General features: G+C 41.5%; 1 protein-coding gene across 4 annotated transcripts; it reads right to left on the minus strand.

The window, feature by feature from the left end:
* Positions 1–11,882: 11,882 nt before the first annotated feature.
* LOC146371367 (uncharacterized) lies at positions 11,883–22,838 on the minus strand. 4 transcript variants are annotated; one of them, XM_084954137.1, is made up of 6 exons: positions 22,483–22,767; positions 19,695–19,734; positions 16,364–19,427; positions 14,798–14,941; positions 14,220–14,300; positions 11,883–12,590 (listed from the first exon to the last, which is right to left on the minus strand). In XM_084954137.1, exons 3-6 carry the CDS (start codon positions 19,404–19,406, stop codon positions 12,472–12,474), a joined length of 3,387 nt encoding a protein of 1,128 aa, XP_084810263.1. In that variant the 5' UTR covers positions 19,407–19,427; positions 19,695–19,734; positions 22,483–22,767; the 3' UTR covers positions 11,883–12,471. The 4 variants fall into 4 exon arrangements, with proteins under 4 accessions (XP_084810263.1, XP_084810262.1, XP_084810261.1 ...); XM_084954136.1 differs by lacking the exon at positions 14,220–14,300 and having other exon boundaries at positions 22,749–22,838; XM_084954135.1 differs by lacking the exon at positions 14,220–14,300 and having other exon boundaries at positions 22,527–22,767.
* Positions 22,839–23,009: the final 171 nt, after the last annotated feature.

The raw sequence follows: 23,009 nt of genomic DNA on the forward strand, positions 1-23,009 counted from the left end.
GACAAAATGATTCCCTGTTTTAATGAATAGCTGTGCAGACTGGGTTGGATTAACATGATTTTCTTTATATTTCTGCTTCCAAGGAGCCAGATTTTCTTGGAATTTTGTTAAAGTGGTCTTCAGGAATACGTCTTGTGACTTGTCTGCTTCTTCAAGCATGTTCAGTCCGGTCCTTGTATCCAAACATTTCCAAAGGAATGTTTTTTTATCTGTTAGGCGACTTATCGCTGAGTTATGAATCATTCAAGGAGAACGAATAACAGATAACTTGTCAAAGAAGCGATTGTATTGTTTTAAATTGTATCTTTAACCACTTTGTTACCAGCAGCCTGTTGTTTCGTTTGTCAAAGCTACAAAAAGCCAAAGATGAGAGTGTGACAGGCTTAAAACAGCATTGTTGTACCAACAAGCCGTTAGACGAAAATGTAAAAACCTGAAAACCGTGTCACATCTCAACACACCCAACAACAACCCCCCATTTTGCATTTGGTTTTTAGTTGATTCGTCTACACTTTGCTGAAGCCTCATCAGAAATGCTGTTAGTGGATGGTGTCTGTCAAGAAGCCATTCTCAGGAAAGGAACACGGGGAGAAAAGGGTGACGTGTCGGAGCTCAGCTAAATGTTGGAGATCTTAAAACTGATGGAAACATGAAAGCAGAAACACACCATCAGATTTGATTCGCTCTGCGATGCCATCTTCATTTTTCAGCATGACACTGATCTCAAACACACGAGCAGTGCAGTAAAGTCGTACCTCGATTGAAAAAGACTACGTGAAGTAAATACACGAAAGCTTGCTGAGAGCGTTTGGTAATATGTGGTTATTCAAACTGTGTTTTTCCCTTATATGTGTTGTATTTCTGTGTTTGTTTGCACGTTTCAATAAAACGCTGCACCTGTTTCCCATTTTTCCAGCACAATGTAAAGACATGAGGGGCTTTTGAGACTTTTCCACAGTATTGTTGTCAGCATGGTAGCATCACGGCTACTTAATTTCTCTTCAGCTGCATAATCACAGACGTCAGGATGGTATTTATCCTGTAAGATGCCAGACTGTCTCCTAGTTGATTATGACCCAAAAATAGTTAATTCACCTACAGTTCTGTACTTCAACCTGTACCAACCCATTGGATTCAGCATGTCTTCATGTTGAACCAAAGGAGGGATCAGTTTGTACTTTGTACACATCAAAAGAGGATGATACAAACGCAGCAGCAGAAAAAAGATCAAAACCACTCAACACTTTCTGAAACAGTCGTCGTGATGCAGCAGAGCGCCCTGTCATTAAGTTGGACTCAAGACGCTGCCAGTTAGAGCGGCTTAGACCCTTTGGGGGTATCGTGAAATAGCCTGGCTGTATAGCAGGGGAGTATTTCCCAGTGGCCTTGCCCAAGAGAAGAAGAGTTTGTCCCCCAAATAAAAGGCTAAATCGGTTTCTGCAGAAGCCAGTGATAACACTTCAGATATAAATTGTGAAGTACAAATGTCAAATCATCCGCTCTGCATAGATTTATCCTTGGAGGCCCATGAAAATATCTCACTGGCATCATCAGAGCGCCGCGACTGACGCGGTGACACAGCAGCAATGTTCCTGTTCTTCCATCAGTCATTTCCACCTCTCCGTACCGCCTCATCTGTCTCCGCGCTGCCAACAATCACCTGACAGTTTACTCTGAAGCATTGCAGCGTCCTGTACATTCATCGAGCAGCAGAGTCCAGCGGTGTTTGGTCGTGGCTGCTGTGCAACAGCGCCCTGGAGATCAATGATCAGTGTAGTGAAGCAGTGAATCAGGGGCTTTGTGTGGAATGAGAATTCGCCTGCAGGATCAATGCACTATAAACAGTTTCACTGCCAGCTGAGATAAATACACCTTATTAAGTATCGAAGAAGAACGCTGCATCCGAGACCGCACACAGCAAAACAGAGCAACAGATGCAGTATCAAAGATCAGATGTGCTGCTGCGTCTCTTTATTGCATTCACCTCAGCACCTCTGCATAAGCGCTGGTGTTACTGAAAACAACTATTCTTTAACGTGACTCAGACGGCGACACTGATGTCAGTGAGAAGTGTCGTCAGCTTCTGCTGTTAACGAGCAGCGTGTCCGTCATCTTCTGCAGTCAGTCGCCCCATTTACACTCAGACATTTCGACTGATGCGTGTCCCTTCAGGTTTAGAGTTTCTTACACTTGTGTTTTTTCGTACATACGCCATCATTTGGGGGTTTTTTGCTCTGTTTACCGACAGAAACATTCTGCCTCTAACTGCATTTTCACAGCATTTTGTGTTGTCAATAGACGGAGAGGACAGCTGCTTTTAATGGCATAACGATGGCTTGTATGGTAGCAGTGAACACAAACTGCACCAGGAAGGAATTGGTGTTTTTCCCACTGCTGGGTTTACAGGTTAACATGCTTATGTGGATTTGGCTTTGCACTAAACCACCAAGCCACTAAACCATTTGATCATATCATTTGAGCTCTGATTAAACGCACGGCCTCATGTACCCAGTGCACAGTGTGCCTGCATAACCACAGTATCAAACATGGGTTTATTGGGATTCGTCGTTCTCCCTAGTGACATTTTCCACTTCACGTCTTCAATGAGTTTTACAAAAGGATTCCTCCCAGCTGCATATACGCAAAAAAAATCTCCAATGTCTTGCTCTGCTTTCCCATCATTCTCCTTCAAACCAGTGGGAGCGGTCCACCATATCCAGGAAACCACGGCCTCAGCCTTGGACGTGCTGATTCGCACCACAGCCACCTAACAGCCAGGTCATGTTTCGGTGAAGCCAACAGAACGACATATCTGCAATAAGCAGGGATGTACTTCTGAGGTTCCCACATCACAAACCCTTTATTATCCAGCTCTTGATATCCAGCTATGCCTTGATATCTTATGCATGAATATCATAAAGAGAACTGGAGACGAGGGACGACCTTGGAAAAGTCCAACACCCCCTTTGAAGATGATGATGCTTGACTTTGTGCAAAGGATGTAGATACAGCCGATGAGCTGATGGCTCATTATGATCGCCCTGCTTGGTGTAAGACTTCTCCAACACCACAAAACACATGTAAGTGGGATGGTCACACACGTATGACGTACTCCAGGAGTCCTGTAAGAGTAAAGATTCAGATCTGGTCCACTGGTTAGACTGGATTAAAAGATCAGATGTATCACGCCACAACCAGTAAAACTAGGTCAAAGTGCAACAACGATGGACTTTGTGAAATCCAAATTCCACATTTGTTTCATGATCTGATTTTTTTTAGCATTATGTGAAAATCGTGGACTTTTTTCTAATTTATTAAACTGAAACTTGAAAACTGATTTACAAACAGTCGGTCACCAAACACACGCGGCTGCTTCTGTGTCTCAGACAAACCCAGCACACAATGAAGTAACCTGCTCAGCGTCATCAGAGATCATTTTTAAAATGAAAACAATACTGATGAAGGCTGCTTGATGTGTGACCTACTTCTGTATAAACACACATGAATTAATGCTCATATATTTAGAATTACTGTAATTTCCACACAGGCCTCTGTGATGGTCGCAGTCTGGTCACAAGCACAGAGTGCCCACTTCATTCACCCGAGATGAGGTGTGCGCGTGGCATATTTATGAGGCAAAGCCATTTCAAAGAGCATCCACTTGGAAAAATAATGCTTCACAGTGTCTGAAGAGAAAAATCATAAATCTGATTAAAAGCTGAGAAGAAAAGGACATGTCTTCTGTCTTTTACTCGCGCCCCTAAGCTCCCGTTAGCAGCATCCCCTCGCTGCTGAACCGAGCAACAGAACCACAATAAACAGATTAACTGTCATTTGACCGCTAAAGTGAAAAGGCAGCCGTGAAATAGTCGATAATAATGTTTTGGAAATGTTCGTTGCACGCAGTGTGTCAGATCCAAAAAGCTGGCACGACAGCTTTAAAAAACGTGTGCTGAACGTGTGCTTTATGTTGCAGTCTGTGCAGAAGATGCAAAGCTAGATTAGAAAAATTATTGCCGACTCTGCAGGATGTGCCCTGACTTCTTACTTCTGGCTTCCCTTTTAATTTTATTTAACATTAGCAGCTTATTAAAGTAGTTGATGCTTTTAAACAGATTAACGGCGCAAACTGCAGTCATCTAAGATGAGGGAACGAATTCTCCTGCTCGTCCCTGCAGATTAATGCCCTCTCCCATCACGCCTGTGGGGTTAGCTAAGAAGCTGACAGCGATTAGTCACTGGGTGCGGTGAATTTATGACAGCCCCTCATTTTCATGTCAGCTCAGTGACTGTGCTTCAGCACCAACACACACTCTGAATATTTTCTTATTCAATCAGCCCAATGAGAACATGTTATGAAATCTGTGTTGAATTTGCAGACCTTGTTTGCCAGTCAGAGGCACGATTTCCTTCTTGCGCTCTCAGTTCTTGGTGTATAAGCGTGTGAATACTTTCATTTTTGCATATCTGAATAGCAATGCATGAAATGTAGCTTGAAACCTAAACACTGGTGACAGCTGGGATACAAAAGGCCAGTGTTCACAGTGTGGGTGGACTAAAATGGTACTGCGGTATGTACGTAATGAAGTACCATAATGGAATTATGAGAGATTTTGGCACTTGTTAATTCAGGCCATTACTAAATGGCCCCACCTACGTTCTTTTAGCTGATAGGCCCTGGCCCTAATTCAGCCACCACACACTCATCTGGACTTTGCCTCACTAAAATAACCATCCGCCTCATCACTCAGCAGCAGGTTTTACCAATGCCCACAACAGCACTTGTAGTTATGGACCCTAATGATGATTTACTGTATGGCTGTCCAAAACTCTGTGAAATGACTCATAATTCTGTCTTTTTAAAAACACCTCTGAGGTTCAGTCTATGACCTACCAGCAGTTACAGCTGATCTGTAAGTAAATCTGAAGAAGAAGCTGGAAAAGTGAAGACTGAAATATTGGGTTTAAAAGCAGGTAAGTAAGTGAAATCTACGAATAATAAATAAAGAAATGCAAGATTGGAAGGTTTGCTGTAGTAGATCTTCCTAAGCTGCCTCGGATGATGCTTGTGAGTGGTTTAATATGTATGTAACGATATCTGATAATTAAATCCTGAGTATATGAAGCTGACAGCTCGGTATCCAGAACCCTCACTGGGCTCATCCTCATCCTAGACCCTCGGCTCCACAAGCTCGGCCTGAGCGAGCGCATGGGTCCTCATGTGGGTCCAAAACCTGCAGGAAGAGCTGTGGGAGTCCAGTGCTTTGACATTTGTGCAGCAGTCAAAAGCTGAAGGCTTTGGCAGTCTGATGCCCAGCTGACCCAACTGGCTTCATGGAACATCATTAGAAAATGAGGAATGAGGAACACCGGGTGGGTTTTACCCTCTAAAGCATCCAGTTTACATGTGTTGTGTGGACTTGGAGAAGGCAGTCAGCTGCATCCTTTGAGATGTCCTGTGGGGATATTTTAGGAGGACAGAATATTGGACCTGTGGTCACGGATTCTGTTCATCATTTTTTAGAGACAGAATGATCATTTCTCTTAAGATACAATCTTCTTCCCTCAGTTACCCTCCAAGATCAGCGGCTATCTTTTGATGACAGGTGTCTCCTGTAACCTGGCCCTGGATTGGGATTGATCCACAATGTGATTATCACAGTGACTACAGCTCATAAAAGTGTGCCCCTAAAGGACTTCTGGAACAAGCTGACAGCACTGTCCCTGTGGTAGAGCAGAGTTTCACAAAATGCCTTCTTTGTAAATCTATGTCAAGCAGCAGTGACCGAGGTGGCGAGCTCCCAGCAAGCTTTGAGAAAACTTTTCTCTTTACCACAAAACAATGTAGACTTTCACAATTTCATTATGATTTAAAATGAAACTCTTTGTCAATTTACGGTTAATCTGAACAATCCCAAAACATTAAAGTTTCCACCAGATGAGCTTGGTTTAAGTATCACAGCATGGAAGAGCCAACACAAACCTTAGAATATGGATTTGGTCTCAGAACTGCCGCGACTTTCTTTACAAAAACATTCGTCTTAGACGTCACAGCTGTGAGCAGCCAGAGAGGAAGCTCAAAGCAGAAACTAACAGCCAGAGGAAGCGCAGTGGCATTTTGAATGTTCACAGAGCCACATTGTTCACCATGCTGTTTGCAAACCTTGAATAAAATGTCAGGACAACTGCCCCATTTGGCAACTCATCCCTCCTCCACCGTGGGTCGAGCTGATCTGCGCTCTGCAGTGAGTCAGCGACGAACCTGTTTATTCGACCAACGCTGCTGTTTGTCGCACTCGGACGAGTCTCCCGTCCGGTCAACGCCAATTTAATCAGAGCTTTTCAGAGGAAGCGAAACAATAACGCAGCGCCGTGTCATAACAGCAGACTGTGAAATCCTCTTATTGTGCTTTCTCTCGGCCTGCTACGCTTCATCCCGTTCCACACCAAAACACAGATTACAGTGCTGAGAGACTGTGTGAAAACACTTTTCACCAATATTGCACGTTCACTTTTGATTTAACAGCTTTGAGCTTATGAAACGTCCACTGAACACTGTTTGTGTCCCGGTCCACTCCCAGGTGATATCGCATCAGGTTAAAAATGAAGAGCAGCACACTTTTATTAAAAGTAACCATTACATGAAATTTCTAGACTCAAAATCACTTTCATGCTACTACAGTCCAGCAGTGAATTGCAGTAGAGTGTATTACTGCTGGTGCAAACGTGTGAATGAGCATGGATACAGATGACACATGTTAGAAACATACAGGCTGTGATTTACTCTGTAAACAAGCTTTTAATGCAACCAGTGTCTTCATATAAAGGTAAAAAGAATAAGATGCTACACTTTCCTGGAGAAACCTTAGTTGCATATTTAGTGGTCCTATTTCGCTTATGTCCTGGCCCAAAGGAAAAGTCGAAATTGAAAGCCGCCTAAAAACTGCTTTTGCTAGCTGATGAAATATTGAACACATATCAGCTGATTCCTCATTAATTATCGCCTAAATTTCCAGTAATAAGCTTTCTAAGTATAGGCCTGGGTAGTTCTTCCTACGCAGTGGAGTCACGTGATGATTCAAAGGGCATAAAGCGAGGGGGGAAACACGTCTACTCTGCATCTTCAGGGTCTCTCCGTGTACATAACATTACTTGGACCCTCATGCTGGGATAATGCCGTCCTCCATTCTGCCAATGAAAATAAACAAATGTGTGCATGTCTCATCCCTTTCATTTTAGTGGTGGGGACGAAATTAACAAACACAGGAATGTAAATCCCTGCCAGGTTTCACTTCTTGTATTGTTTTACATCTCGGGTCCTCGCGTTGCTAGGAGCTCATAATTTGTGCTAAGTGAAATATACAATGAAGCTCTTGATATGGGGGAGGAGTCATTTTGTAAGAACCTAAAAAGAAAAAAAGTGATAAATTCTGGCTTCACTGGAGCCTTTGAAGTCTTTTTGCTGTTTCTAAAGCTGGCATGTTTCTTTCATGCTACATGGAGAAGAAGCAGATAAGCATTTAAAGAAACCTTGTATCACATCCAACATAAAAGGGAAAGGAAAATTAACCCCAAGTTTGAGTTATTTTATTCAGAAGAAGAAATCCAAGTTTGAAACTTCTTCCCACTTGAGTTGTTTCTAAGTCTGTTCATTATTCCCAGTTAGTATTACTGGATAGCTAGAACACTGACAGAGGTGATAGTGTTACACATAATTACACATATTTATCATTGTGCAAAGCATTGCACTAATCATGACAGTGTTTTTAATCTAAAACGTTAGTCATTTAGGTCATTTTAGTCAGATGAAACGACAGCTGTGGTTAGCAGATTTGTAGGGATGGAGTCAACCCAAGACCTCGAGGAAGCTTCGGATTCCTCCACGACAAACGGCGCCTTAAATCCTCTCAGCTATTAAAGGACTAAACCATTATTTACTCACAGGTGAGTTCACCAAATTCTTTTTCGTTTGAAAACGCATCGTTTTCTCTCCGTTTTGGCCTCCCGTCCACACTGAGACGGCGTTTTCAATTAAAAACGCAGCATTTTGAAAATGGTGCTTTCGCGTCGCAGTGTGGACAGTGAAAACGATGAGTTTCTAAAACGATGACACATGTCAGTCATATGATGCAGTCATGTGACCAATTAAACCAAGGTAGCAGAGTGGTTTTGTTTTGTTTCACGTAAATGGCCTCCTTGACTCGGCGCTCAAACCAGCGTTCCTCCCTGTCCAGGATGTGAACATCCTCAGAGTCCAGGCCTGACGAGGTGGCTCTTCTGTGTTGTGCCATCCGCCTGTTTGGTTTCCCCGATGCATAAATGCTGGCAATCTTCTTGGCATTTACCAGCACAGACTATGTTACTCCGTTTGTGCTGCGGGACCGGATTCTTGGGGTGAACCAATATTTTTTGCACAGCATGTTTTGGGGTTTGAAAGCCCGAACCACTGATCGTCAGTGGTGCTAGTTTCAGCAGAATCAACTTTTTGGGATATGCATTTGACCGTTTTCTAATAATTGTTAAATATTTTATATTTTAATCTTACGCCTCAGCACCATCATGAACAAAAAAATCCATGTAGAGAAATTCCCCACACTCCCTTAACCCATGGCCTATCCTGGGACCTGGTCTCCCGACCTCCGGGGAAGCATTTCCCCAAACACCCTGAGAGGACACCGCAAACATGTAAGTGATCACATTTCAACAAGCAACTTCTTTACACCAACACTTTTTTCTCAAGACTTTACACACAAACATTTGTCTTGTTTTTGCTAACCAGTAGACCTTATTTGCTCCCAGTAACATTTTTTTCCTCCACACTTCCTAATGAGGAGCAGCTGTGCAGGTCCTAGAACAAAAGGCCTACTCGCCAAATTTGGCCCGCGGGCCAGAGTTTGACACCTATGAATTAGATCATTCATAAATACCCAATAAATATTCAATAAATAATTAAACTTCTTGTATGCAAATGGCCATATATGTGTGTATATATATATATATATATATATATATATGAGAGAGAGAGAGAGAGAGAGGGAGAGATAGATATGTACATATGTATATATAATGTAAGTGCTGTACCAGTTACCACAATGAAAATACATATGTAAGGGAGACCTCTTCATTACAGAGCTACTGACTGGGGATATTTACAGGTGGTGGGAAAAACACTGAAGTATTCCATATAGTCCATGTATCCTGCTTAGAATAACATCCATCCATTCGCTTCTGCTTATCCTTTTCAGGGTTGCGGGGGGCGCTGGAGCCTATCCCGGCTGTCTTAGGGCGAGAGGCGGGGTACGCCCTGGGCAGGTCGCCAGTCTGTCGCAGGGCTAAGACACAGAGACAGACAACCAACCGCACTCACATTCACACCTGTGGGTAATTTAGATTGATCAATTAACCTATGCTTAGAATACGTGGAAGACAAATGGCTAATTGATTAGCCAACTGTAACTGCACTTGGTTGTCAAACTAACAATTGAGTGTGGAGGCATTTTATATTATTTGGACAAAAGTACCAGGCTACATATAGATTACAACTACAGAACCTGGATGGCCATGGAAATCCATGCTACTTAACTTGGTTAAGTTTTTATACTAATGTTAATGCCAGCTCGGATAGCTAAGAGAGAAACCTCACAAACCGATTTATCGCAACAGCATCATCCTATTACAGTATCATGCACAGACTCTGTCAGCTCTTTGGAACAACCTGTTCTTCTACAGCTGTAAAAGCAGACATAGGACTTTATGCACATGTGACAATGAGACTGAAAATACCTGCATTCAAAGTTTACATGTGTCTCGTTTACATCTCCATATGATCTTAATCTGTGTGGACTGCTCTCTGCCTGCTAGGCTTTATTTGTTTAAATGAATTCTACATACACATAAAAAGCTAGTATTTGAAGCACATTAAGTCATTTTACCCTCATTATTTTCCTTTTAATCCATGTCCTCATTACCATGTGATTAGTGATTACTTTTAAAATAGCAGCAAATGCAGAATCTCATTTTCAAACTGCTTTCGCAGAAACTCTGACACAGCCAGCGGATATAGCACCACTACTGCGTATTTCAGCAATTTAAAGGACATTTAAAATCAAGTTCTTGTGCAATTTCACAAAAACGTACATAAAATATATAGCAGGCAAAAGTCGTTCTAGACTTTGTATCTCAATCTCTCCCCACAAGAACAGCACAGAAGCATTTGTAAAGATCTGAGAACAGAGACACAGTTACTGGAACCGTTGGTGACCACAGATAACAAGCTAAGGCTGACCAGTATTCTTACTGGATACCATTATGCATCACAAGTGCATCGCTTTGCCAAATGTGTTTCATTTCTTAATAAATAATAAAATCATCTTAATAAAGCTACTTATTCACAAGGAGTCATCGCAGCGGGTCGCTCAGACAACTTCCTGTCAAAGCGCCCAATCTGCAAAAAGAGTTCCTGAGATCTACACACTGAAAAGTGTTAAAGAGTTCGTGCACTTCCGTTTCTATGTATAGTAAGTATAGTTCATCAACTGGAAAACTGTCTGGAATTAACTTCTCATCCTCATTATGTGCAAAAAGGGCTCATCATCCCTTTATTCGGAAATGTGACAATTATGTAACAGTTGCGTTGCTAACACACTCGACTGCACGTCTAGTTAAGTGTTACTAAAACATGACGATTACAGGCTGGTGTGTAATCAATAAGAAATGATTAAAGATGAAACAGCAGCAGTTGGAGATGGAAATATGGTATCATTAAACACAATGATGGAACATTAAGCTATTAGAATAATCGCTATTGATAAATGAATAATGTATTAAGAAGTTAGCAGTTTGTAGGAGTCATAAAACAAATCTGTCATTAAAAAGAAACTGAGCTGAAAATGTCTCCGAGAGGGAAAATATCCACACGAAGAAAGGAGCAGCAACAAATCAGCAAACTGGGCAAACACCGCGCAGACACAACTAGCACTGACAAAATCATTACCAACAAACCCAAAAGGAGAGAAATCTAATTCTACACCCACAGCCTTCACAGACTGGGCCTGATTAAAAAGGCAGATTGAATGTTTAGCGTCTGAATCCAATTATTTTTGGAAAGCCATACCGTGGCATTGTTTCTCTTTGATTTGAACTTGCCCATCTGCCAGCTGAGGCACCTTGCTCATTGAGACAAAGAAAAGTTCCACCGTTTCGATTCTGAGATGTGATGAAAACATTAAATAAAAAATCTTGTTCCAAAATCTCGAAAAACAGGCGTGAATACAACACTGCTCAAACTGGGGGACACCAGTTAACACTAAAAGGACCAAATGGAGCCAATTTGAAGAGAAATGTCCTGATTACGAAACAAAATGTGTCATGTGACTTGTACTTTTTCATGTGTCTCCTGTTTAAAAAGAACTTGTAATCTGTATAAAATTCTGACATAATAATGGCAATGCTATGATACAAATCCCCAATGTGGAGCAAACTCCTCCAATTTTAATAAAATGTCTGAATTGAGAATAAAAACAATCCCATTCACTTTACAAACGAGGAGCTGTGAATGTAGGCATGCAAACCTTAAAAGCACTTCTGATACTGTTGCTAGAACTTAAACTGAGGTGTCCCTTCCACTGCCTGCAGCCAGCATAACCACTGCTGACTCAGAGTTCAGATCGATGCACTAGCTCAGTTCTGAAAGAGGAGCTTACATTGTTTTAACACTAGAAGGTTTTAAATACACGAGTGGAGTAAATTTGTAGTCATTTCATTAATATTTGCTGGTATTTTGTGCTTCAGTAGTTTGTCTGAAAGCTGCTTGAGGACGCTACAGTCGCCCAGCTGCTGAGAAAAAGTAAACGTAAAGAATGTAACGCAAGAAAAAGCAACAATCTGATCAAGTTTTTAATAACACTGCAGGAAACTGCCACTAATGATGGAATAACATTAAAACAAGGAAAACTGCACAAATCATGGATCAGAGTTTTCCAACAGATACAGCCATGCATAGTGTGGACATCAGAAACATATTTGAATAAATAACATATTTTAATAAATAAAGCAGTTTCAGTACTGAACTCCAGCTAACAGGAGACCAGCTCAGGACAACAGTAACAGCAGAATGCAAAGATAACACACCACACCCATACAGCTAGAAAGAAGCAGATAAATACAGTATATCAATAAGTAAATAAATACATAAAGATCTAAATGTTTTGCCATTAAAAACCTGAATATTTTTCCGGCTTGGACAATGTGGAGAAATACTGAGAACGGATCCTTGTCAGGATATTTTATGGACCCAAACATCTTTGGATAACGGGGGAACTAAAATGTACGGAAACCTCAACAACTCAGGAAAAAATAACAGGAACGCTGTAAATCCGATAATAACCCTCGAGGTCGTGAACACTGCATCGCAAAGCTTCAAACGAGGTTGTTTACACTCACACACCTCACCCTTGATTGCACGTCCAACGTTCACTTATAGGGGCGGGGCCGGTGCAGGTGTTTGGTCTTGGCTCTCTTTGAAAGTCCAACCCGGATCGGCCGTGCGCATGTTTTCAGCGGCTCTAGTCTCCTGGGCTGCTCAGGTGCTCCTGCACACAACACACACCATAAACACATCCTTGGTGACTCATGTGACTTCTGTCTCAGAGAGTGACACTATATGCAGTCCATTTCCTACTAAACATTCTGCTCTCTATATTTTTAAAAGTTCAATCACTCCTAACCAGCTATTCCTGCACCTTCCTGTTTCTCTATGGCTCCAGAGAGGTGTGTGTGTGTGACGAGTCAACAAGACATTTAATGTTCTCTGCCTGTGTTAGCTGGCACCAGAAACACTAATCAGTAAAACAGACAGTATTTGATTAACATGCAAAGACATTTACCTGTAGGTGTTACTACCTGGTTATCCTACATTAGCTGTGCCACTCTGTCTTTGAATTAAACAAATTAGGTGAAATGAAAGACATGTGACAGCTGCATGTGTTAAAGTAAATTGGCATATAACTACACAACATAACCACATTCTGCAGATGCATGTGGACATTAAAATGCAAGAAAACAGGCTGCTTCCCCAAGTGCTGCTAATGTTGGCCACAATCATCAACCTGAGATGACACTGTGTGCGTGTTTGCAGTATTATACACAGCAAAAATAAGAGCCACACACTTCATATACTAACGCTGAAAAGATTAACATGACAGAGTAGCGCTGCTATTAGACTTATTCTGTCCTGCATAGGGCTGTGCGATATGACCAAAATCTCATATCCCGATATAAGACATCTATCGTCCCGATAATGATATAAATCACAAAAATGTAACTTTTTCTGTAAATTCTGTGAATCTCAGGCAGCTCGACTTGCGTGAAGTGTTTCCAGCTGCGCGTCGTGTAGCTGGAGTCGAGTGTTTTAACCGATGCATGAAACGATACATTTTTAGACATACGTTGTAACGGCCGCCGTTTTCTTTGTGAGTATTTATTACACGGCGTGCTGCGGGGAAAAGCCTGTTCTAACGTTTGAGTCTAAGGTTTATTTTTTAGCACCTGGCGGCTCTTTTTTAATTCTCATCCGTAAATAATCTGCTCTTTCACGTGATTCAGTTTATTTTGAAAAGTCTCAACAGGATCTTGAGCTTTATTGTGAAAGGTTTATGTGGAACATAAACAAGCGGACACGTGAAGGCGTTACCGTCGCTGTTGCTAAAACAGGCGCTTGTCCATCTGTAGTGTGGTTATATTAAATATAAGAGAAAGAGAGAACTTTAAGAAATGAATATAGCCACTACAGTGACATCAAAACCATGAAAAAATATTGCCGTAAACAGTTTATTTTGCGACACCACGAAACAAACGATAGCGTAAAATGAAACGATAGATGTTTTTATATCGTCATCCGATATATATCGTTATATCGAACAGCCCTAGTCCTGCATATAGAAAAGGAGAAAACATTGCATCTCCAGAAAGGCAGGTGGTAAGATTCCTCTCCTGTTAAACACTCAGAGGCACACTTGGGGTTATAAATGCAGTACAAACCCATTCTGTTCAAATGTCTATTTTTGACATATTAAAGCGATTAGTCTAAAATATTACTGAATGAGCTACACTATTCCCCTCTGGCCCCTCTTTAAATCCTGGAAAAAAATATGAATCCCATCCCAAGTGTTTTATCCATGAGATGTTTTTAAGTATAAGCTCAGCCTTTACATATAACTCACTGTGGCTCAGTTGTTCCATAAGAGTCAAACACATAAAGGATGGAGACCACACTTCCTGTTTGTGCTCCATCTCACGGGGCTCTGAAAGCAGCATATTGACAGGCAGAGAAGAAGGACTCGCTAATTCTGTCCTACTGTATTTGCTGCTCTGTTTACCCTTCAGCCCATGTTTCTGCATTCGTCGAGAGCGTTATCGTTCCACCGCAGCATATTGTGGAAGGGGAGGGAATATTAATGAGAGTACGTTGTGTCAGGTTGAAATGACAAATCAATAAAAGTAATTATATTTCCACAGTGAATTAACCCAGCTGACCTATTAATCACCCGCTGCTCTGTGAAAACAGTGTTAACTGAAAACAATGGAATAAAAGAGCACTTAACTCTAATTAAACAACTCTCATGAAATGTTTTTTTCAAGCCTGTCATTTTTCCTTCTGACGTTTTCAACCATGTTATTTATGTTAATCACAGAGACACTTTGTTGCTACAAGGCTCCTTTTCTTCATAAATATATTCATCTTTGTTGTTTATTTCTTTTTAACAGAGGCCAGAAATATTGAATTAAATCAACTGTGAACCTCTGTGTTTCTCTGCAACAGGAGCTTCCCAGCACAGGTGTCCGCTAAGAGGCACTTCCTGCTCTCCGTCACTACTGACAACAGTCCGAGAAACCACCGGATCACCTTCACACATGTCCAGGCTGTGGTCCTCGGCAACATCATCTAAAAATTTGAAAACAATAAACAGAAAACAATATATTTTTCCACTGAGCAGTCAAAATCAGAACAAACTGGCAGAATTATCAGGATATCCAAGAAGAATCAGTTGAGCTCCTAATTGAACCAATATATAGTTATATACAGTGGATTATGGACAGTATATACATGATGAAAGTCATCCATTGGTTTATAAAGCACTGTTAGGAAGCCTCTTGACCACTGTCACCTTTATCTGTTGAAAGTAACTTTAGGAAGGATGACTGAGAACCCTTGCTTCATTTTTCAGACGCTGGACTGAAACAGCTGAAGTTCATCAAACTTTTTCTTCCATGTGAGTCAGTTCTACTTATTATTTTTGATAATGTTAACTATTTTGCATATCAAGTACCAGCTACTTTAAAAATATAATTTAATTTGCCTTATTTACTTAAATGATATGACAGACATCTTTGGAAGCTTTTGATTCCTGGGGTCAATCTGACCCAAACGCAAAAGATATTAGTTTTTAGTTTTTGATATAACAGCTGGGATGATTTAAATTAAATGGAGTAAAAGTAAAATTTGCTTGTCTTTTATCAATCTTTCAGGTTCTTGCACTTATATCATGAACCAAGTTTAACAAATTGTTTTGGATTTTATTTCGCTTTGGGGTTTTTTTTGGTTGCTTTTACATCTTTTTGTAACATTACATAAAAACTAAGGTACAATAATTAATGCTATCATGTCATAGTCTGACCACAGAGTCTTATCATCTCTGTCAGTCTGTCAGGAAATCATGAGAAACAAATACGTGTATTTCTGCAAACTATTCACTGATGATTTATTCGCCTGAGCATGCTAGCTTGGATTTGGACATCTAAATAAGGACAGTGTACATGAGGGCTGTCACAGTACTAGAACTTCAAACGTAATACCGATACCCAGGAAACTACTCGTCACTTGAAAAACAACTAAGAGGCTCTTATTATTAACCACAGCTGTGAGGTGGTCCTTTAATAACATGAGATGACTAATGTGGTTATTTAACTGCTAACAGTGGGTGACATTAAAGTATGCACTCGTAAGGTTAACGTTGTAGTAACAGGAACTTTACTGACCTCTTTAATACTTCACAAAGTGTTTTTCAGTGTTTTGAATGTCAGTAAGAGGAAGTGCCGTGTGCCTGTCTGAGTGAAGTTAGATCAACTGGAGGAGGTGAAGACAGCACTGCTGGTATTGATGCAGTTGCAAATTAATGCATACACTTAAATAGAATTTTAAGTATTGATTAGAGCTTAAGTATTAGTATTTTTAACAACCCTAGTTTAAACTGTGCAGCTGAAGTATCTTATTTGAACGGTCAATGGAAACGCCTGGGGTTCTTACTGCTGTATCTCACGGGCGCTGTCAGTATTACTGTGTTTGCTCTATCCTACGTATAACTACCTGATGCAGCGCCTCTGTGGCGTCCCACGTCTGGACTGGTGAGACGCTCTGTCCGTTCTGAAGCGCTGCCTTCCAAGACTTTAGTTCTGTCAGTGCACTGCTCAGGTGAGATGAAGTTTGCTTTGCAGTCGCTTTCAAAGTCACTTCTACTGATCTCAAAAAACAAATTCAGCTCTTTCAAGACCGAGTCGAACTGGTTTTTCATTTCAAACTCAGCACAGCTGTTCACACCAGAGGCAGGGCTGTCACTCTCAGCGGAAACAGTAGGGGACATTAACTCTGGGTTTAATTCATCCTGAATGTGCTCAGAGGAATCACGGACCGATTCACAGTTAGGCTCTCGCTCGGGCCATTCGAGAGCAATGGCATCTGCTCCTAAGATGAAGTTTGGGAGTTCATTACAGGCAGAATCACTGCTAAGAAGCCTGTTTGCCATGTTCTCAGTGATACACTCCTCCTCTTCTGGTATCCTCTCATGCATGTTGCTTTCTGCTACTGACATAAAGTGGTATAGCAGCTGCCCAGGCGAGCTGACGAGGACAGGGATGTTGCCCACTCCAGTGGCGTCATCATCATCTAGTGAGAGTTGGATCTTTTCGAAAGTGTCAAACCCCTCCGGCACTAGGTTACAGAAAGCAGATGGCAATGGGGAAAATCTGTCAATGCAGTTTATGGAAGTGGGATTACTGTGAGCCTTCTGTGAATGGCTTAAATTGCCCTGACACGGTACGACTGCATCGCTTGTTGAAGACAAACTGAAGGCTGAAAAGTCAGCTTTATTTTCAGCTTTGTCTTGGCAATCAGAGACACAACTAAGCTTGTGTTCTTGTCCATCTTCGCTTCCCAAGGGCAATGTGCTCCACTCTATCCATTCATCAGCGCCATCACCAGATGACAGTTGAGTCACGTCTGCTTTGTGGTCATTTTGCCACTGAACATAATCCTCAGATTGCACCAGTGTTGCTGAGTTTTCAGGCCCATCAGTTTTCATTTCGTCTCCAACTTCTGTCACTTCTTTTCTTTCCTCTTCTCCCACTTCTGTCATGGAAATATCAGCACTGAATGGTTGGTCAGACAAACGCTCGAGCTTGCTTCTTTGTTCAGTTTCAGTGAGCTTTAATTCACTGTCCCATTCATGTGCTTCACCCTCGCTGCATTCAGCCTTGCAATCACAAGTAAGTAGTTCAGTTGTGTTATCCTTGTGCTGTCCATTCTGCAGTAGCGGTTTTTCCTCCAACTCCACTGTCCTCTTCGGGTTCATATATTCATTCATTTCCAATTCTTTCACAAAACAGAAGATTTCTTTGCTTTCTTTTATCACAGCTGTCATGTCCACGCTGTCAATTTCTCTCTGTGAATGTTCGACTTCCGACGTCTCCAGGGGGTCAAGCCTGACAGAAAAACAGCTGGAGCGACTCTGCTCTTTGAACTCATGTCCCATGGAACCGTGGCTTCCTTGCATTGCATGATCCCCAGGAGGGAGAGGCTTTGTAGGGCTCCTGCTGAACCTGGATTTCCATTGACAGTCACATTCAATGAAAGTCTTGTGCGTTTCATTGGTGGTGACGGAAGAAGACTGTAGTCCTGCCTGACAGAAGTCATCGTTTGCACCTTCCTGATGCCATGTCCTGCTTTCATTATTAAAGCACTCTGTCCGGTCGGGACATGAAACCTTTTCTGATGTCCTCATGTGGGAATGGAGTGGAAGAGGCATTTCCATCTTGTCGACTTCTACTGATGGAGATAATTTGGGACCTGCAGCGCTTGCTGAGTTACAGCAGTTTTCTCCAGCTTCCCTGTCAGTTTCACTACAGATCGCAGGGTTAATTACATGGAAAGGGCCTTCATCATTATCTCCTTCAGCCGGCTCTTGACTGATTCTAGCCGGCAACGTAGTCACTGTTGTGTGATCAGCTGTTTCACTCTGAGCTTTGGCTATTATCTTGCAAGCACCATCCGCTCTTTTTTCCCCACAGAGGTCATCAACATCGAGATTTGCGCTCTCATTTGCAGGATTTCTTTCTAACATCACATCATGAGAAAGAATTGATTCTTCACCGCATACAGCAGCAAAAAGGATGAGGGCTTTCTTATTAACTTGGCCTTCTGTTTTCCCATCACAGACAGAAACATTTCCCTTCTCACAGAACTGTAATCCTGAATCATTTTTTTCCTTTTTCCCAGCTTCTACCAAGTTCCCAGAGGGCTCTTCTGCAGGGTCTGAACAGAGTGGTTTAGAATCTGCATAATCACTGGAAGATCTCTTACTCTCACTCTCTTCCTTAGTGAAAACAATATACTCATTAAACTCAGGTTCAGTCCTCTTCTGAGTCGTCTCTACAACTTCAGCAAATTGGCTCCTTGTGCTACAGTAACCTACGTCACAGACTGACTCTTTATTAGTACAATTAGGCTGACATCTGACCTCTTCATTTCTCGTCTGCATTTCATTGACATTTTTTTGTACCTGTCTCCCATATTTTTCATTTCCAGTGGAAGGACTGCAACCACCAGGGGTTTGATCTTTAAGGGATGTCCCTGGTAGCCTGCCATCAGAATGACTGGATGTGTTAGTACTGGCTATGGTGGCAGACTCTCCTAATGAACCATCTTTATCATCTGACTGGTAAAAGCTGAGTTTGTCTGTTTCAGTAACTGGAAGCTGCTCCTCTTTCCCCAGGAGTAGGTAGCTCTCAGTGGGAATAAAACACACTTTAGATGATTCCACGTGTGTACTCTTATTGTATGAAGTCACCTCAGTATTAGGACTGACGTCAGACTTAGCGTCTTGTGGTCGCTCGTGAGATTTCTCATCTTCCAAACATTCAAATGTGCTAATCAGGCCTTCGGTTTTCTGCAAGGTACTTGCTGATGATGGGGAATGATTAGTTTTCCTAAATGTCAAAAGCTCTGGAAAGTCGAACTTGCTTAACCCACTGTGGTCATTCATCATTCTACACTCAGGTCTGGATCGTTTTGGGGAGGGTGGTGACGTGAGCTCCCTCTCTGTTTGTGAGATGTCATCATCTTGTGGGACGTTCATGTTCTCATCGAATTATAAAACCTAAAAAAAAAGCCCACCACAGTGTGAGCTCTGCATCTGGAAGCTACACAGCTCAAATCCGAGTGTTACTCGTCAAATAAGCAATCATGTCCAGAATGTTGCTAATACAAAACTTACTGTTGGCAAATAACATTTTTAGGAAGAAAAAACACAGTGCAGAGGCTGGATTACAAAGGCATCATTATAACAATGCTGGTGAACAATGAGCTACTTCATCATGTACCAGAGTGCACATTTCATTACACAACAGCACGTGCAGCATCTCACCTTATGACTCCAATCACATGGAAGTAATCCCTCAACAATCCTTTAAAGAAACAAAAGATAATATTGTGTTATTCTAGTATCAAGTACTGATGTGGTTTCTGACCATACCACTGACGTTTACACACTATACACCTCAGTACCAGTACTTTGTGTACAATGAGCATGATAAGCCTCTTTTTATATGATATTTTGACTGATCAAATAACATATTAACGAGTTTTACTGGCATCTTTTACATCAGCTCCTACAGCATTCAACTGAGCCATGACCCTATAACCTAAAACTGAAACAGCTGAGTGGAAGTCAGTCAGCATTCATTTCATGATTTGTGCTTCTAACATGTCAAACTGCTGCCATTACCCACACAAAAGACAAGGAAAATTTTCAGGACAACAGGGTGCCTGGCATATCCTGTCACACATAAATACTGTAACGGTCTACTACATGATATATACACTATATGGAGAGTATTGGGTCACATCCATTAACGTTTGAATTCACGTGTTTTCAGTCCCATTGAAACAGGTGTATAAAACCAAGCACATAACCGTGCAGTCTGCCTTTATAAACATTTTTTTAAAGAATGGATTGTCTTAAAGAGCTCAATGATTTCAGGTATTCTACTGTAATAGAATATCATCATTGCAACAAGCCAGTTTGTGAAATTTCTGCCCACCTAGATATTCCAATCAGCTGTGAGTAGAATTAATCCAAACTCAAAGCATTTAGACACCACAGCAGTTCAGCCACAAATGGCACACCAGGTAAACTTGGAGCAGGGCTGCTGAGGTGTATCCGGTCGTTAAGTCTGACGTCACTAGCCGTGTCTGGGCCTAAACTCCGCTGCAGGTCCATATATCAAACGATCACTATGGCATTACTGAGAGTTGAAAAACTGTCTAAAGTCTTTCATCTTTAATAAAATGATCAGCGTTCTGCTCTACCAGGTGTAACAATTGAGTTTAACATCCAGGCATCCATGAAAACGGAATTTATGACATTTAACGGAGTTAGAAGTTAGCAGGAAGTTAGCTCGCTAGCTTCTATCTAAATACAATATAGCATGTCCTGACTGCGGGGTTTTGGAAACAAATTCAAACGTACAGCTCTGCTATCACTTCCAACATAAATGAAGACAGAAAACTAAACAGCAGTGACGTTTGTAGGGTTACTGAAGTTTGGCTAGCTGGTATATAATGATGTGCTACGAGACCGCTAGCGACACAGCTATGTTAGCATAATATAAACAAGCTAACTTTTTTTCCACTCGATAAAAGTTAACGTGAGTGTTCTCGGTGGTCAGGAACAAATGTAATCGCATGGCAGGATGCTGTAAAAGGACCAAACTTCAGCCAGGAGAACAACTGAGATAATCCATCCACAGTACAAGGTTAGTCATTCATATACTGCTGCATGGGCTGGGCTGTAGTTACATCCTAAGGTTTTAAAAACTGAGCTTAAATAAATGATTAGCGGTAATAAAAGCAGAGGGAGGTCAACAGTGATCACTGACTGTTTTAGGAGCTTTTTGAGATTAAATAGAAGAAAATACAAAACATTAAACATGTTAACAACACAAAAGCCATATTAAACGCAGACTACTTTAGGCCCGGAAGTAGGATTCGTCACGTCCGGATCAGTGTTGCCAACTTAGCGACTTTGTCGTTATATTTAGCGAGTTTTCAGACCCCTTTCAGACCCCTCGGACCCCTTAAAAAAGACGTGAAAGCGCGTATCGCTTTTATTCTCAACAAGCAGCGGGTGCTGTAACGCAGTCAGTTCTTCTTTTACTCTTATGCTGTTTTGTGGATCACAAGGTTTAAAACTACTTATAAACACACAAAGTAACTCCACCAGAGTGCCTATTTCGGGTCACTTTTGCCGGTCCAAGCCCGGGTAAAGGAGCAGGGTTGGAATTGTGACATTAAAAAAACAATAATTGCTAAAAGAAATTTAATTTGTAGTTCTAAATAAACTCTAAATGCATTTAGGACGTTTTTTACTCACTTTATGTCTCTTCCACGATGTTATTTCTCTCTCCAACAACATAGGTTACAATTAGATTAGCATGTCCAATTGTGCAAATTAGGCGATGACGTCATTTAGCGACTTCTAGCGACTTTTAGGACAACCAATAGCGATTTTCCTTACTGAGGAGTTGGCAACACTGGTCCGGATAGTATGTCAAGGTCACTAAAGCTCTGCTGACTCAATTTTCTGTAAAGCTCCATTAACATCAGCACAAAACTATGCACCAGGAGCTTCATGACAGCTGCTGTAGGTGTAGCTTGTAGCTGGCTTAGTAAAACAATCACAAAAGAAATTCTCCAAAGACGGAAAACAGGTGTAGATGTTAATGACCACTGTCGTGAACAACGATCAAAAATTACTAAAAAATGCCATGAGACTGCTCACCACATGATGAAATATTTCATTATTGTACCCATGCAACTATAACAAGGTAGTGTCCTGTAGCTAGCAAAGGTAAAAAGAGACTTAAGTTTGCTAGCTGTTAGCCTTCATTTAGCCTTTACTTTCTAACCATTGCAGCAGAACTAACAGTTCATACAAAGTGCCGGCCTCTTCAGAGATCCCTAAATTACTCTTTAAAGTCACTTGTAATAGTGTAACTTGGTTTTTGTATGTTAGGTATAACTGCTTTATAGAGGTAATATTTACAAGTGAAGCTAGCTGGCTTGTCACTAGCTTAGTTCGTGATATTGCTATAATAATGAAAGAAAACAGACTGCGACTTTGTTTTACACTGTAAGCTATAATGATCACTTACTCTCTAGATGCTGCAAGTTAAGTTTTTTGCCCCACGTTTGTTACCTTCTGAAGGAAAGCTTTTTCACCAGGCTGCTGTATTTACAATCACTGGCTAACTGATGTCCCACATTTGGCGCGAAACTAACAGGGCTGATTAATATGACGTAACTAAGGCTTTAGCTAACATAAAGTCAACACCATCGATATTAGCCTCTGCTCTTTAACACAACCGCTCATTGAAATGTGTATTTCTGACACTGGAAGGCAAAGAAAGGTTTGTATTACTTCACAAAATATTATTGGGGACACAAACGCTGGTGTTTGTCTGCTCCTCGCTGCCTTTATTGTCTGTATCGGTGATCCACAGCCACAGGCTGGCAGCGGGAGGGAGGCAGACGCACACTGCGCGCTCTCTCAGTATCTGTCTCCTCCTCTCAGCACATCAGCAGCAGTTTGTGTTGCGCAGCATCATCCTACGGACCTGCACAGCTTCCTCTCTGTAAAAGCCCGACTTCTCCCCAGCATTAAACTAAAATTAAATAAACC

The sequence above is a fragment of the Perissodus microlepis genome, chromosome 15, assembly GCF_051167445.1.
Source record: "Perissodus microlepis isolate ML-2025 ecotype Zambia chromosome 15, ASM5116744v1, whole genome shotgun sequence".
NCBI lineage: Eukaryota > Metazoa > Chordata > Actinopteri > Cichliformes > Cichlidae > Perissodus > Perissodus microlepis.